General features: G+C 52.4%; 1 protein-coding gene across 4 annotated transcripts in view; it reads right to left on the bottom strand.

Moving 5' to 3' along the window:
* Positions 1-12,407, bottom strand: part of LOC125338382 (protein CEPU-1) — a 356,024-nt gene that overhangs the window by 5,912 nt on the left and 337,705 nt on the right. For all 4 annotated transcript variants that reach the window (XM_048329065.1, XM_048329067.1, XM_048329064.1 and 1 more), the window contains 3 exons: positions 2,567-2,701; positions 1,811-1,931; positions 76-227 (listed from right to left, as the gene is read on the bottom strand). In XM_048329065.1, coding sequence (XP_048185022.1) covers positions 76-227; positions 1,811-1,931; positions 2,567-2,701 — 408 coding nt within the window. The remainder of the gene's footprint in view (positions 1-75; positions 228-1,810; positions 1,932-2,566; positions 2,702-12,407) is intronic.

Raw genomic sequence — 12,407 nt, 5'->3', positions numbered from 1 at the left:
GCCATGTCTCTGCCATTGGTGGTGTCACTGTGAAGCCATTCCCCTTTCCTGGCTGATTCCCTCAGCCCTACTCACCGTAGAGGATCATGCTGGCGTTGGTGTTCCCTAGCCGGTTGGAGGCTACGCAGGTGTAGTTGCCGTAGTCCTGCTCGGAGACGTTGAAGAAAGTCAGTCTGGAGAAGAAGGCTTTGTTCTCCACTTTCAGCCCTTTCTGACCTTCAGCCAGTCTGGGAGAAAAGAGGAACGGGAGGTCATGGGGGTGGCATCAGGAGAAGAAGTGCCCGCTATTTCCCATGCGCAGTTATCCCCTGGTTGTGCCCATGAGTCTGGGAGAAGAGGGAAGGTATTGGGCAAGATACGGGAGATGGCTGCTGTTCTGCTGGGTCTCCAGCTGCCAGCCCACACCATCCCCGTGCTGACCAGAGGCATCCTCTGTGCTGCAGAGTCACGGGATGGTGCTGGGACTTGCCAAATGCTGTGCAGAGAGAGGGAAGCTCCAAAGCCTGGGAGGGAATCTGGGAAAGGCTCATTCCCAGCATACAGAAGAGCCTGGTTTCTCTCTCATGTCCTCAGTCCTCTCTGCTCTGCGGGATGCCTTCCTTCACCTTCCTCTTCCCTCATCCCTGCGTGTCCCAGCTGGGTGATGCGATGGGCACCCACCGCAGTGGGGAGGCTTCTCAGCCAGCACAAATGCTGAAGCATTAACCAAGAGCTTGGGCTTCCCTGTACTGGTGTCCCCATCCTGCTCAGCTCCTGAAGCTCTTTTACTTGCTAATTCCTCACGGAAAGTGCTGGATTCCCATTATGATCCATGCTGGGTGCTGATCAAGCAGGCTGAGCCCGCTCCTGCCGCTGCTCCGCAGGCTCTCGTGATCTGACCTAGTTCTGAGCAGCGCCTTTCATCTGCCACGCAAACATCTGCAGCTTTGTACACTCTGCTGCTCCTTTCCTCTCAAACCAGGCAAGGCAGGCAGACCCAGACTCCTCTCCAGCTTCTGGAGCACTGGAGATTTTTGGCTAAAACATCCCTCCTTATCAGTGACTGGTGTGGCTTGTCCTGTGTTTGGCCACACCATGGCCCCTCTGGGCATTCCAGGGATTAATCAACGCAAAAATTGGTTAAAACCCCTTTGCCTGAGGTCAAAGAGAGGCAATTTCTCCAGAGTGGGACCTACCCTGGGCTGTGCTGTTCCACTCCTCATTCCCCAGCCATGTCCCTGTGCTGTTGCTTTGGCAGGACACAGAAGTAGCTGGTTGACCTAAAAGGTCCATTTTCACCCCAAAGCAGGGCAGGCTGTCTCTGGGGCATAGCAAACCCTGTGTCTTGACCAACACCACATTTCTTTTGCCTTTCCAAGAGCTGCCTTCTGGCCAAAGTGTTTAAAGAGATGACAGAGGTTTCATCCACTTTTAAGTGCCTGGATTCATGCTGCCAATATCCATTTTGGTTGTTACGCTTCACCCAAGCAGGGATTTACCTCAACACCTTCAAACAGAGGCACGGCAGCAGCAATCCTGCCCCAGCAGGGCTGAAAGAGATTCCCAGGAAAATCCCCCTCCACAAATGTGATGAGTTAAATACAAAGCCTTTAACAGATCCTGGGGGGTGGCAGCTCCAGCTGTGGATGCTGGCTGCCAGCTGGAATGCCTGGATTTGCCCTGGACAAGCACAATCTGCTCCTGTTAGAGGGACCTGCATCGGAATCCAAACCGGACTTGTGCCAAGGGTTATGAGCCAAAGCTGCTGGCACTGGGAGCAGCTCAGGTGGGGCCGGTGTCTTCCCCCCTGTTGTGCCCCCCAGGCTCTTACCGCTTGTCATCTTTGTACCACTGGAAGTCGGCGGAGGGGACAGCAGAGGCTTCGCACAGCAGGATGCCCTTCTGCCCCACGGGCACGCCGGTGCTCTTTGCATCCGAGATGTACGGCGGGTCTGTGGGGAGAAGGGAAACTCAGGGTCAATGCACAGCAGCCTTGGGGATTCCTATCCCTTCCCCTTGCTCCTCAAGATCTCCTTTCTCTCCCTGCACATGGGAAGGAGCCGAAATCATCTCTGAGCTCATGCTCAGCTCCTGCCACTCTGGTGCTGCTGTCCAGAGGTTTTCAGGCTCATGGGGGTTCTCTTCCAAAAACAAGAGGCCCCTAACTCATGGGTGCCACATGTCCAGCTACTGGAGTAACCAGAGAGGGGCTTAGGAGGATCTTCACGTATGCCTGAGCACGAAATACGCTCCTTTCTTTCTCTCTCTCATTTTTTCTAACAGAAAAAAAAAAAGTTCTATTTACTGCTCACTTCTCTCCTCTCCTCAGAGGTTATCAGCACAGCATCTCTCCATGGGCAGAAAACCCAGGTTGATGGAGACAGCTGAGGAGGAGGTGGTGGAAAAAAATGGAGCTCGAAAAGAAGGGGAAAATAGGGCAAAATACCACCTGCTCAGAAAAACTGCTGCCGCCTGTCTCGCTCTGGGGCCTTTGTGTGCCTCACTTCCAAGTGCCACTCCCTTGTGGGGCAGCACAGTGACCCGGTCCAGCCCCACCCCTGTCCCCTGATGGCCCCCAGGTACTCACAGTTGACGGTGACTTTGACTCGCTGGACGACGGGCGCTGAGACATCGTTGGAGGCGCTGCACTCGTACTCTCCCGACTGCTCCCGCGTGATCCCCGTGATCTCCAGGTACTCATCCTCACTGATGAAGCCCACGGCTGCAGAGGCAGAGACAGAGGGCCCTGAGTGATGGGGAGGCACAACAAACGTGTGCCCACTGGCTGGTCACCATGTGTGAGCGTGTCACTCTGCACTAGGACACCCAGCCTGCAAGTCCCAGCCCGGAATGCTCTTGTACCCGTGCCCCTCCATCCCAAGAAAATCCTTGCCAGAAAGGTTTCTGCAAACAGTGGCCAGCAGCTCTGGCCTCACTGAGAGCATCACTTCCTGGAGAAAATGTCCCTGAGGTGCTCAGGGTGGGCAAAGTGGGCAAACCTGCCCCCTGCAAAATGAGCTGAGGTCACCTCTGCACATCGGCCCTGCTGGGAGGTACCTCCAGGCTCACCCAGCTCACACAAACACCCTTCTCTAGTTTTTCAGCTTCAATTAATTCACAGCAAGTCTAATCCCATTAGTGGTGGAGCCAACACCTCCCTTTAGCTGCAACACCTCATCCCTGTGCCACCCCAGGCTCATTTCTGGGGGGCCTGCACTTGTCCCCCTCTTCCCCATCCAGGCTGCAGTGCAGCTTCCAGTTTCACTCAAAGCCAGAAAGATGCAATCAGTGGCATTTCCTTCCCTCTGGCATCTTTCAGCCCTCATTCCTTGCAGGAGCTCACTTTATTTTGACCCACTCCTGGAAACGCACAGTGCTTGGCCGACCAGGAGCAGGTTGGGGCACAAGAGTCCCCACGTTCTCCCCCCAAACAAGCAGCAAAAATGACTTTTTGCAGCCCTCAAAACAGGGACAACTTCTCCCTTTCCCGTTGTTTACATCTCCCCACTGGATCTCCCGCAGCCAGGGTGCTGTAATTACTGCACGGAACATCTCTGAGCCCTGTGTCACACTTAATATTCCTATAAATTTTAAACGGTAGTCCTTGGTACATATGTGTGGCAATTGGTGTCATATTTTAATTAGGCTTGCCCTACACCATCTGAAATTAATAATAGCTCGAATTACCAGTGTAATTTATAAATTAACATTGCTGCAGCATTAGGAAATAAATTAGCTCTGGACAGCTGTTTCTGGGAGTGAGTGCCAATGGCAGAGAGGCCAAGCACAGGTCCCTGGTCCCCAGGGGGATGCCGTGAGCTCGGCCAGCCCTCACTTCCCACCCGGATACCTCTGTCTGTACTGGCGTGACCTGACGGGCCGCAACTCGCTGCGCTTGACTGCTCAACCGTGTGCGTCCTGCTCCTAACAAATGCATGCAAAATCCACATGTGGGAGGCTCCCAGCGGGACACACACCACCTGCATCCCACCGGCTGATGCTTTTATGGCATCTCTTGTGCCACAGGAATAGTGTGGTCAGACTCCACCACCCACCATGGAAAGCCAGCACCAACGGTATTCCTGTAATGCCCTGGAACAGCTCGACACAGTGAGCACCCCAGGCATCTGCCAGGATCCTGCCGCTGCAATCCCAGGTGCCGCTATTGTCAGCTCAAACTAGTGCAAGTATGCTCAGCCGTGATGAAACCCCACCTTGGCTCTCTCTCCTCGCACCAGACCTCACAGCTGCCACCTCCACACAGCATCCCCGGGACTTTGCACATCCACTGCTCCCTGAAATGAGGACCCTGTGCCCACACACGGGCATCCCACCTTCCCAGGCTGACCTAACGGGGAAGGCAGCCCTGTGAGCTTTGGAAAGGAGTGAAGTGAGTTTTCCTGTTGATGAATTGCTGACATCCACCAGTGTCCTCAGCCCTGAGCTGAAATTCCCACCCAAGTGGCTCGTGGTGCGAACCGCTGAGCTCATCAGTACTTAGTGCAACTGAAGGGTGAGATATGAAGGCGTTACCCCAAAATCAATATCCTTTAGAGACACACAAATTACAGCGTTACATCCAGCGGCCCTGCGGCACTGCAAAAAAAAGGAGGGGGGGGGGGGGGGAAAATTCTTTTTGTGGCTGACCTAGAATCAGCTTCTCTGTAGCACAGCGCTGCCTGCTGATAAAGTAACGACACAGCCGGTGGCCTTCAGATGCTTCGCACACAAATCTGACTCTGGGTTGTGCAAAGGCTCAGATAACACTGCTTCCCAACTAACCAAAGGCCCTTTCCCAAGTTCCGGAGTCGGCTCGCGCACGGCAAGAATTAGCTTTTGCCATAGTCAAGCCATAATTTGTGTCCCTGGTTTGATGAGGGAGCAAAGCAGCTTGAGTGCATTTTGTTCCCCAGCAAAAGACTTCATCAAAGTAACTGCGAGGGTCAGATTTCCACCTGCAAAAGCTCAGGAAATTGGGGGATGAAGGTTTCCTCCGTGCCTGCGTTGCACTGAAGTCTGAGATATGTGCACTGTAATTGGCTGATGGAGAGGCAGAGCACGAAGTTCAGGCACTCAGGGTCTGGCATCCTGGGAATTTGGCTACAGCCAAACAGAGCCTGCCCCAGACTGAGACAGGATGCTCTGATCTGGAGCTGACTCCTGTTTCTGCCCTGCACAGCTTGATATAAATCATGCTCAGATGACAATAGCATTAGGAATACCATCCCTGCTAGAGGCTCTGGCCAGGGATGCTTTCTCAGTGCCAGCTACAGCATCCCAAAGATTTAGGTGACATAAAGGACCCCTGCCTGCTGGTAAAGTGGGTGACACGAGGTGACTAAGACACCATCCCCCTGTCCTCTCCTATACAAGTGGCTTTGCAGGAAAACCAGATCCATAAAGCTGCTTCACTCTGTGGGATCACAGCCTGGAAGAACCTGGAGCTTGGGAATGCTCAGGGCAAGGCTTGACCAGAGTCCTGCAGCTCCAGGAGTTCCCTGAGAAATACCAACCCCTCTCTGCCTGAATTGATGGTGGGAACTTTCAAGGCTGTCTCTGCTTGAGCACAATTAGGAGCTGAAATATTGCAGGAATTAATGGAGAGCTCTCTCATCTCCTCAGGAGCTAGAAAACCAGCACAGCCAGCACCCATCATTATTATTATTAATACTAATAATATAATACAGGCCAGAAATGGAACAGCCACGGACGAGGCACAAGTGTAATGCTTGCTCATCAGCCAAGGATGATGAACTAACCCAGTGCGATCCGGGGAGATGGAAGAGCAGAGCCTGAATCCTCGTGCTCAGTGAGCAGGAGGCTACGCACAGACCACCACGCACTATGTAGGACTTGCCCTGCAGATCTCCGTTAGAAGCCTCAGGGAAGGAGAAGCTTGACCATCACAGCAGTGGAGAAGCCACAGAGGCGAGGTCCTGGTGTGGCACGGAGCACCAAGGCAAACCCAACAGATGGCCAGGCTGTGCTTGGGGTCCCACACGGCACGGATGCGATGAGGTGTGGGCAGATGCCTCCTGCATCCATATTCCTCTCCCCATGCCTTTCTCCTTCCCTCGCTTCTCCTCGTTTTCCCATCCCGACTCATCTCCCTTCTGACTCCTCCTCCCCATTTGCTTCCATTGAGCTTCTGACAAGATAATAACTCACCAGAAACTGAACACATGTTCCCAAATTAATTACATGCCACTGTCCCCTGGCTCACTGTTGCAGCCATGTTCAGGTCTCTAGGACACCGCTCACAGCTTTCCCTGGCTGAAGGTTGCCTGTGATGCCATTAAAAAAAGCTTCCTTGGAGCTCTTTCCTGTGCCCGTACCAACTCCCTGCACCTCAGATCAAGCTGAGCCAGCCCAGCCATGCAGGGCTGCAACATTTTCACCTCTAAAGCCCAAAGGCACAACCTCAACAGTGGTCCCACAACAGGTTTGGTATCTGGGTGCCCAAAGTCCCACCACTGATCCCAAAGCACTGCCCTGCCCACTACACCGTGCTGCTGCATTTTCCAGGCACTGATCCCACTAGCCAGGATCAGCCAAAGAAAGAGAATATTTTATGGAGATAATTTTATTAAAATGTTTACAACAATGCAGATATTGACATCTCGCTTCAATCAATAGCACAATTTATTGTCCTTCAAGGTGAACATTAAGCCAAGCTGCCCATTAGTCAATATTTACCTCCAAGGTCTATAAATCTTTATACGGGCTTCAGCGGATGTTGACAGCAGCTGATTCCAGATAAGTAAAAGTAAGAGCGTGAAACATTGCTCCTTTTGGAGGTGAAATAGTAACTAGTTAATTACAGTCCCTACAGCAATTCTCAACTATCAATTTATGGCTACTTCTGGCAATAAAAATTAACATCGCGCAGACTCCCGGCTCCGAGTGACGCACTAAACCCGAGAGCCATATATTTCAAACGTCACCCCGCTGCGGTGCTGATGGCCATCCTATAACAGTTTATGGTAAATAAATAAAACACACAAAGGTAATAAGAGAATTGTTGGCACCTGAGACCCGCTTCACCTCTCCTTCATGCAGCAGCAAGAAGACAAGTGCAGGATGGGAGGTTTAGCAGAATCAGAGAGGATGGGGAAGGAGGTGGGGGAAGGAATCACCCCAAATCACCCCAAATCCCTCTCAAAGGAGGCATGACACAGCCCCAGGTATGTGGGTAAACAAGAGCTAAGGCTGCCTCCAGTACATGCCCCAGCCAAACTGGGAGATGTACCTGCTTCACCTCTTATTAACCAGTATTGGCCTCTCCTGATGGCTCAATTAACACATAAGGAACAAAGTTCAGGCATTTCTGAAATTCCCTTTCCCATTTTTGTTTGATCAGGTGAATGACCCCAGCTAGGGCAGCTTCTCCTCCGTGCACTCCCTCTTTTCAGCTCCCCTGTGCCAGCTTAATGTTGCCATGCTCCAGTGGACAAAGATTAGGGGTAATTAACCTGCTGGAAACCAGCCAGCACAATCATTAAAAAAATGATTTTTTTTAAGATTACCCTATCGACCCAGACAAACTCCTCTCCTCCTCTCGTGAATATTGCATCCCTGAATCACAGGCTCCAGCCCAGTTCCATCTGTGACCCACCCTGAGATGAGCAATCCCTTTAGGAAGCACACCTACATGATGTACGGGGTACAAACCTCCTGTTCTTCATGTTTGCAAGCCTTCAGAAGAGGGACCATCAGCCCAGACAACAGGCACACAGCGTATCAGTCTGCGGCGCGCTTACACGGGGCCAAGCCACTCTGGTTTTGAAGTTTCCCGATGACAAGGAAGGAAATCTCTCCTCTGACATGCTTTTCCATGTTAATGAGCGCGTTTCCACGGCTTGATGTTGTGCAAAGCCCCAGGGGATGGTGCACTCGCTGCCTGGCACCGTGCAGCACTCAGGGACATGGGAGGTTGGCAGGAGCTCCCTCCACTGCTGCAGTCCCTCCTCATCCTCACGCCCCAGGGGTGGTGACCATCACCAGCTGTGACTGGTGTCACCAGAGAGAGAAAAAGCATCATGTCTTCCGTACTTGGATCCTTTATTATGTTGGATTTGGAGGAACTCTCACAGCCAATTTTGCTCCTTGTGCTCAGCAGTACAGGCTGTGAGGGACAGGGGTGGCCATAAAGTCCTTATCCTGCACTGGTATCAGTGTCCCCTCCTCCCTGGGGCTGTGGGAGCCTTTCCTTGCATGTGGCCATGCAATGCTGTGGCTTCTCTTCCCCTTCCAGCTCTTTGGGGGATAGGTGAGCTGATGGTGCTTTGAGTTTTGCTTCAAGATGCGACAGAGGACCCTCCCAGGCCTGATTTTGTGCTGACATGAGTACAGGGGACTATTGCTGAAGGTTCCATCTCTGGCTGCCCGTGACCACAAGGTCAGGACATGGGGATTCTTGGGGGATCTTCTTGGGGAGCTCCTGGAGCTGGCAGGGCTCTGGTCAGGCACATTCCAACGCGGAGCCATCAGGAGGGCAGTGGCCCTGCAGCCAAACCTCCACTCTTTGCTGCCAGGAAAGACATCTTCTTCAACTTCTAGCTCAACACAGAGCTAGAACTGAGACAGGACCCACGTTTGTGGCTACATTTGCTCAGTGCATCCCTGAGATCCCCTTGGGGCTCATATCTCGTACAACAACTCTGATACTTAACTATTAAGTGGGCCCATGCCACACATCTCACATGTGACCTGCAGAGACCTTCCAGATGCCACCACATCTCCTGGCCACTCAGCCTGAGGTCACATATGATCAATATATTGGCATCAACTCCAGAGGCAGCCAAAGCAAGGCACTGGAGCCCTGAGCAACTTGGTCTAGTGGAAGGTGACTTTGTCCATGGCAGGGCATTGGAACGAGATGGTCTTCAAGGTCCCTTCCAACCCAAACCAGTCTTGGATTCCCTGCCGTGCCCTTCCCCACGGTGTTCCAGGGACACCTGCCCACTCCGCTCGCCCCACCGATGCTACGCAGCGCAGCCGAGTCGCCTGAGCCAGCCATTATAGCACCATTGTGAAGAGTTTTTAGCTTAAAAGTCCTTGAAAGTTTCCCACTGTGACTCGTTAAACAAGATCTTTTTCACTTTCCCTCTATTCTCCGCTAACAATATTTATACTCATTTCTTTTATTGAAATCTATCTGCCGCCTGTTCTATTAAAGCCACCTGAGTGGCAGCTCCTATTCTCCGGGAGCCTGCAGCCCATCTATTCTCCAGACAATGAGGTACAAGCAGTCTATCTTCTATTGTGCTTCCTGGCCTTCGGCTCTCAAATCTTCCCTCTCAAAAAGGCATGTCAGAGACGCCTCCATGCAAAAGATTGGAATCCCGGGTTGTGGGGGCTTCCCGGTGCTGGCCGGGCTCGCTGCCCTTCCTCTCTGGGTGAGTGTCTCCAGGGAGATGCTGCCATGGCACCCGTGATCCCTCAGGGATGCGTCTCCCCCTTCCCTGCGCATCCTTAGCGCGGTTTGTGGCGTCAGCCGGCGCACGGCTCACTGCTGCCTGGATGTTTGCACGTCTCAGACAACTTATTTGTTACCAGGAATAAAAGAGGAGCATTAAACCTTTTGTTTGCAAGAAGTAGTTCCTTGGGAAATAAATGGATTATGGAAATTAATATTTAAAGAAACAAAACAAAACAACTCGGGGACCAACCACCCTTGAACGAGGCTCTAACTCAGGAGTAAATGAGTCGAATAAAGAATGAGCCCTTTTATTTCGGTGAGACGGAGAGCTCACAGGCAGCTCGAGGCTTGGCAAAGTGGCAGCTACTGTCTTCAGCCTCTCCCAGCCCCTGCCTCCTCCTGGGGTGCTGGTAAGGACACTGAACCCTCAAAAAAGGTCCAGAGGGCACGTGCTACCCTGTTAGAGCAAATTAGCCACGGTTACAGTTCACAAAGAGCTTACGTGGTGTCAGATCTGCAGCAAAGAAGGGTGCGGGGCTTGTTAGAGGGCTGCTGTTCCTAATGATATCCACCCATTATCACCAGCATGAGCTGGATACCTTCCTCCTTGGCCCTGGAAAGGCAGGGTGACCCTTGTGGTGACACTGGGAGGGACTGATGCTTGGCAGAGGCTGTGACTGGCATGGAGCCACTTCCCACGGAGCTTTTCTGCCTCCTTGCAGAAACAAATGCAAAAGGTACATGAAAATCAGTGTCAAGGCTCCCACAGAGCCAAGCCCTCTCCAGAGAGTTCCTGAGGAGACAGCATCTCCCAGCAGCTCCGTGCTCCTGCTTGAGCAACAACACTGCTCTTGGCACCACTCTTCCTCCCATGTTCTCTCCCACAACCCAGGGCATCCAACGAGATGCCCAACACGAAGTCCTCTCTCCTTTCTTTCTTTACTCCGCCATCTTCCCTGTGATTTTTTCCCCGTAGCCGCTTCCAAGGTGAGAGAGGACAGCGTTGCCGGAATGAAAGATTCTCCTGCGTGCCCTCTCCCAGCAGCGGCCCTAATTCATTTTTCATGGCCCCTTGCAGTGACAAAAGCCGCTGCTTCTCTCTTGTAAGCGTGCGCCATGCAATAAGTCAAAGCTGATGTGCATTTTCCCCCTGGGTGCCAAAGCTGTGCTTTTGATTTAATTTGTCCTGTTGTTTGGCGCTCAGCCTTTGCTGGTGAGTTCCTTTGGAAAGGTGGGAAGTAGGGCCCCATCCATGTGGAAGGGCTGCCTAACAGATGGGGTGCAGTGGGTAGTGGTTAAATAATTTGTTGCAATGGTACCAAGATGTTGGAGAGCGACAGATGCTGCCAGAGAAAATGGCTCAAACACACATCCTTTTTGTGGGAACGCTGCTCCTCCATTAAATCCTGTCGCAACTTGGCTCCTCTGGAGCTCATCCCATTTCTGGCAGCTTCCTCGCTGGCTCTGGGAGAAGCTGTGGTGCACAGGGCTTGGCAAGGAGAGAGACACCAAGAACCGAGGTTGCTCCTGCCTGCTATCTGCAGGTGCTTTGCAAAGAACCCCCAAAAAATTCTACGGGAGATCCACCACACCCCTTTCCAACCCCTCCATACAACCGCATTGCTGTGCAGGAGAAAGCACTCCCAACCCCTGCCAAACTCGAGGCACCCTGCTTTCCTCTGGATTTGTGTGAAAAAAAGCTGCTGGCATCCAGGACCAAAGGGTCCCTCCGGCTGGAAATTTAAACCCCAAGGCTTTCTCCGCAGGACAAGCTCTTAAGAAGCAATTGCAATGCAAAGCATTAAATGGCTGTAACCTCGGCTAAGCTGTATTTCAGCCGCATTAGGGAAATATCCCTCAGATGGGAAGCAAGTGGCATAATGGCATTAGAGTAAAAAAATAAGCATCAAGTGCCGGCTAAATCCATCCCCAGTGCTGGCAAGAAGTCATGGGGATCTGGGAAACTTTCCCTTCTCCACGCATACCCCTGCAGGCAGCTCACGGCAAGCCTGGACTGTGTCGCTGCCACGACTTTCTGCAAATGGGGGATATTTTCCACCCCTCCTTTTCCCCTGGGACCCCCCTGACCACTCTTCACCCCCCAGAGCCATCTGAATCACGGCAGGGTGAGACCTGCTGTTGCCTCTCCATCATCTTTATCCTGTCTTTATTTTTTCAGACACGCTATTTTCCAGCCCAGTGGCCTTGCTCTGTCCCTCGTGTTTTATGGCACTGATGTCTCCATTTCTGCAGGATCACTCGCAATATTGTGGCTTATTGAGAGAAGGCAGGGAAATGCAGGGGTGATGAGTTGGTTGGGTTTGGGGCTCTGGGGGGCTGGTGGGGATGCCCTGAGCCTGGGGAAGGGGGATGGGGAGGTTGTGACAGGAATTTCAGGGATGGATGATGCTGGGTGGCTGAGACTGGGGGACTGGAGACTGGGCTTAGCTCCCTTTCTTGAGACTGTCATCCCCTCCTCAGGCCTCTGTGTAGGTATTGGCCCTGCTACAGGAGCTGGGAGGGCAGCGAGAGGCATTGCTCTGCAAGGGAAAAGCCATTTTAAATAACAGCAGTGTGTCACAGGAAGGGGAAAAACCCATGGGCTACAGCATTGCTCTGGCTTTAAATTATACTGTAGGAGAATAAAAATAAAAGAGAGGAAGACAGAGAGAGAGGCCAGGAGGAAAAAGAATTGCCATTGTTTTACCAAGCAGATGGGAAAGTTCAGGGGATCAGAAAAAGACTATTATTATCTTGACTCGACCGAGAGAAGATGGGAAAGGAAGAGGCATTTTTTTCCCCTGCAGTGAGGAATGCTGTGGCTGAAGTAATTTCAGCAAAGAGTCGGAAGGAAACGGTGCCATCGGCTCGGGGCAGTGCCTGAGTTACCCCCACTGCCTGGGCACGCCACCATGATTTGCCCTTTTGTCCCCCTTCCCAGCAGTGACACCACATCCTGTGCTGCTATTGCAAGGCTGGGGAGGGGGTAGCCAGGGCACACACCCCT

The sequence above is a fragment of the Corvus hawaiiensis genome, chromosome 25 (genome assembly GCF_020740725.1).
Source record: "Corvus hawaiiensis isolate bCorHaw1 chromosome 25, bCorHaw1.pri.cur, whole genome shotgun sequence".
Lineage (NCBI taxonomy): Eukaryota > Metazoa > Chordata > Aves > Passeriformes > Corvidae > Corvus > Corvus hawaiiensis.
The sequence above is the reverse complement of the archived record's forward strand: the minus strand, read 5'-3'. Positions and strand labels throughout refer to the sequence as shown.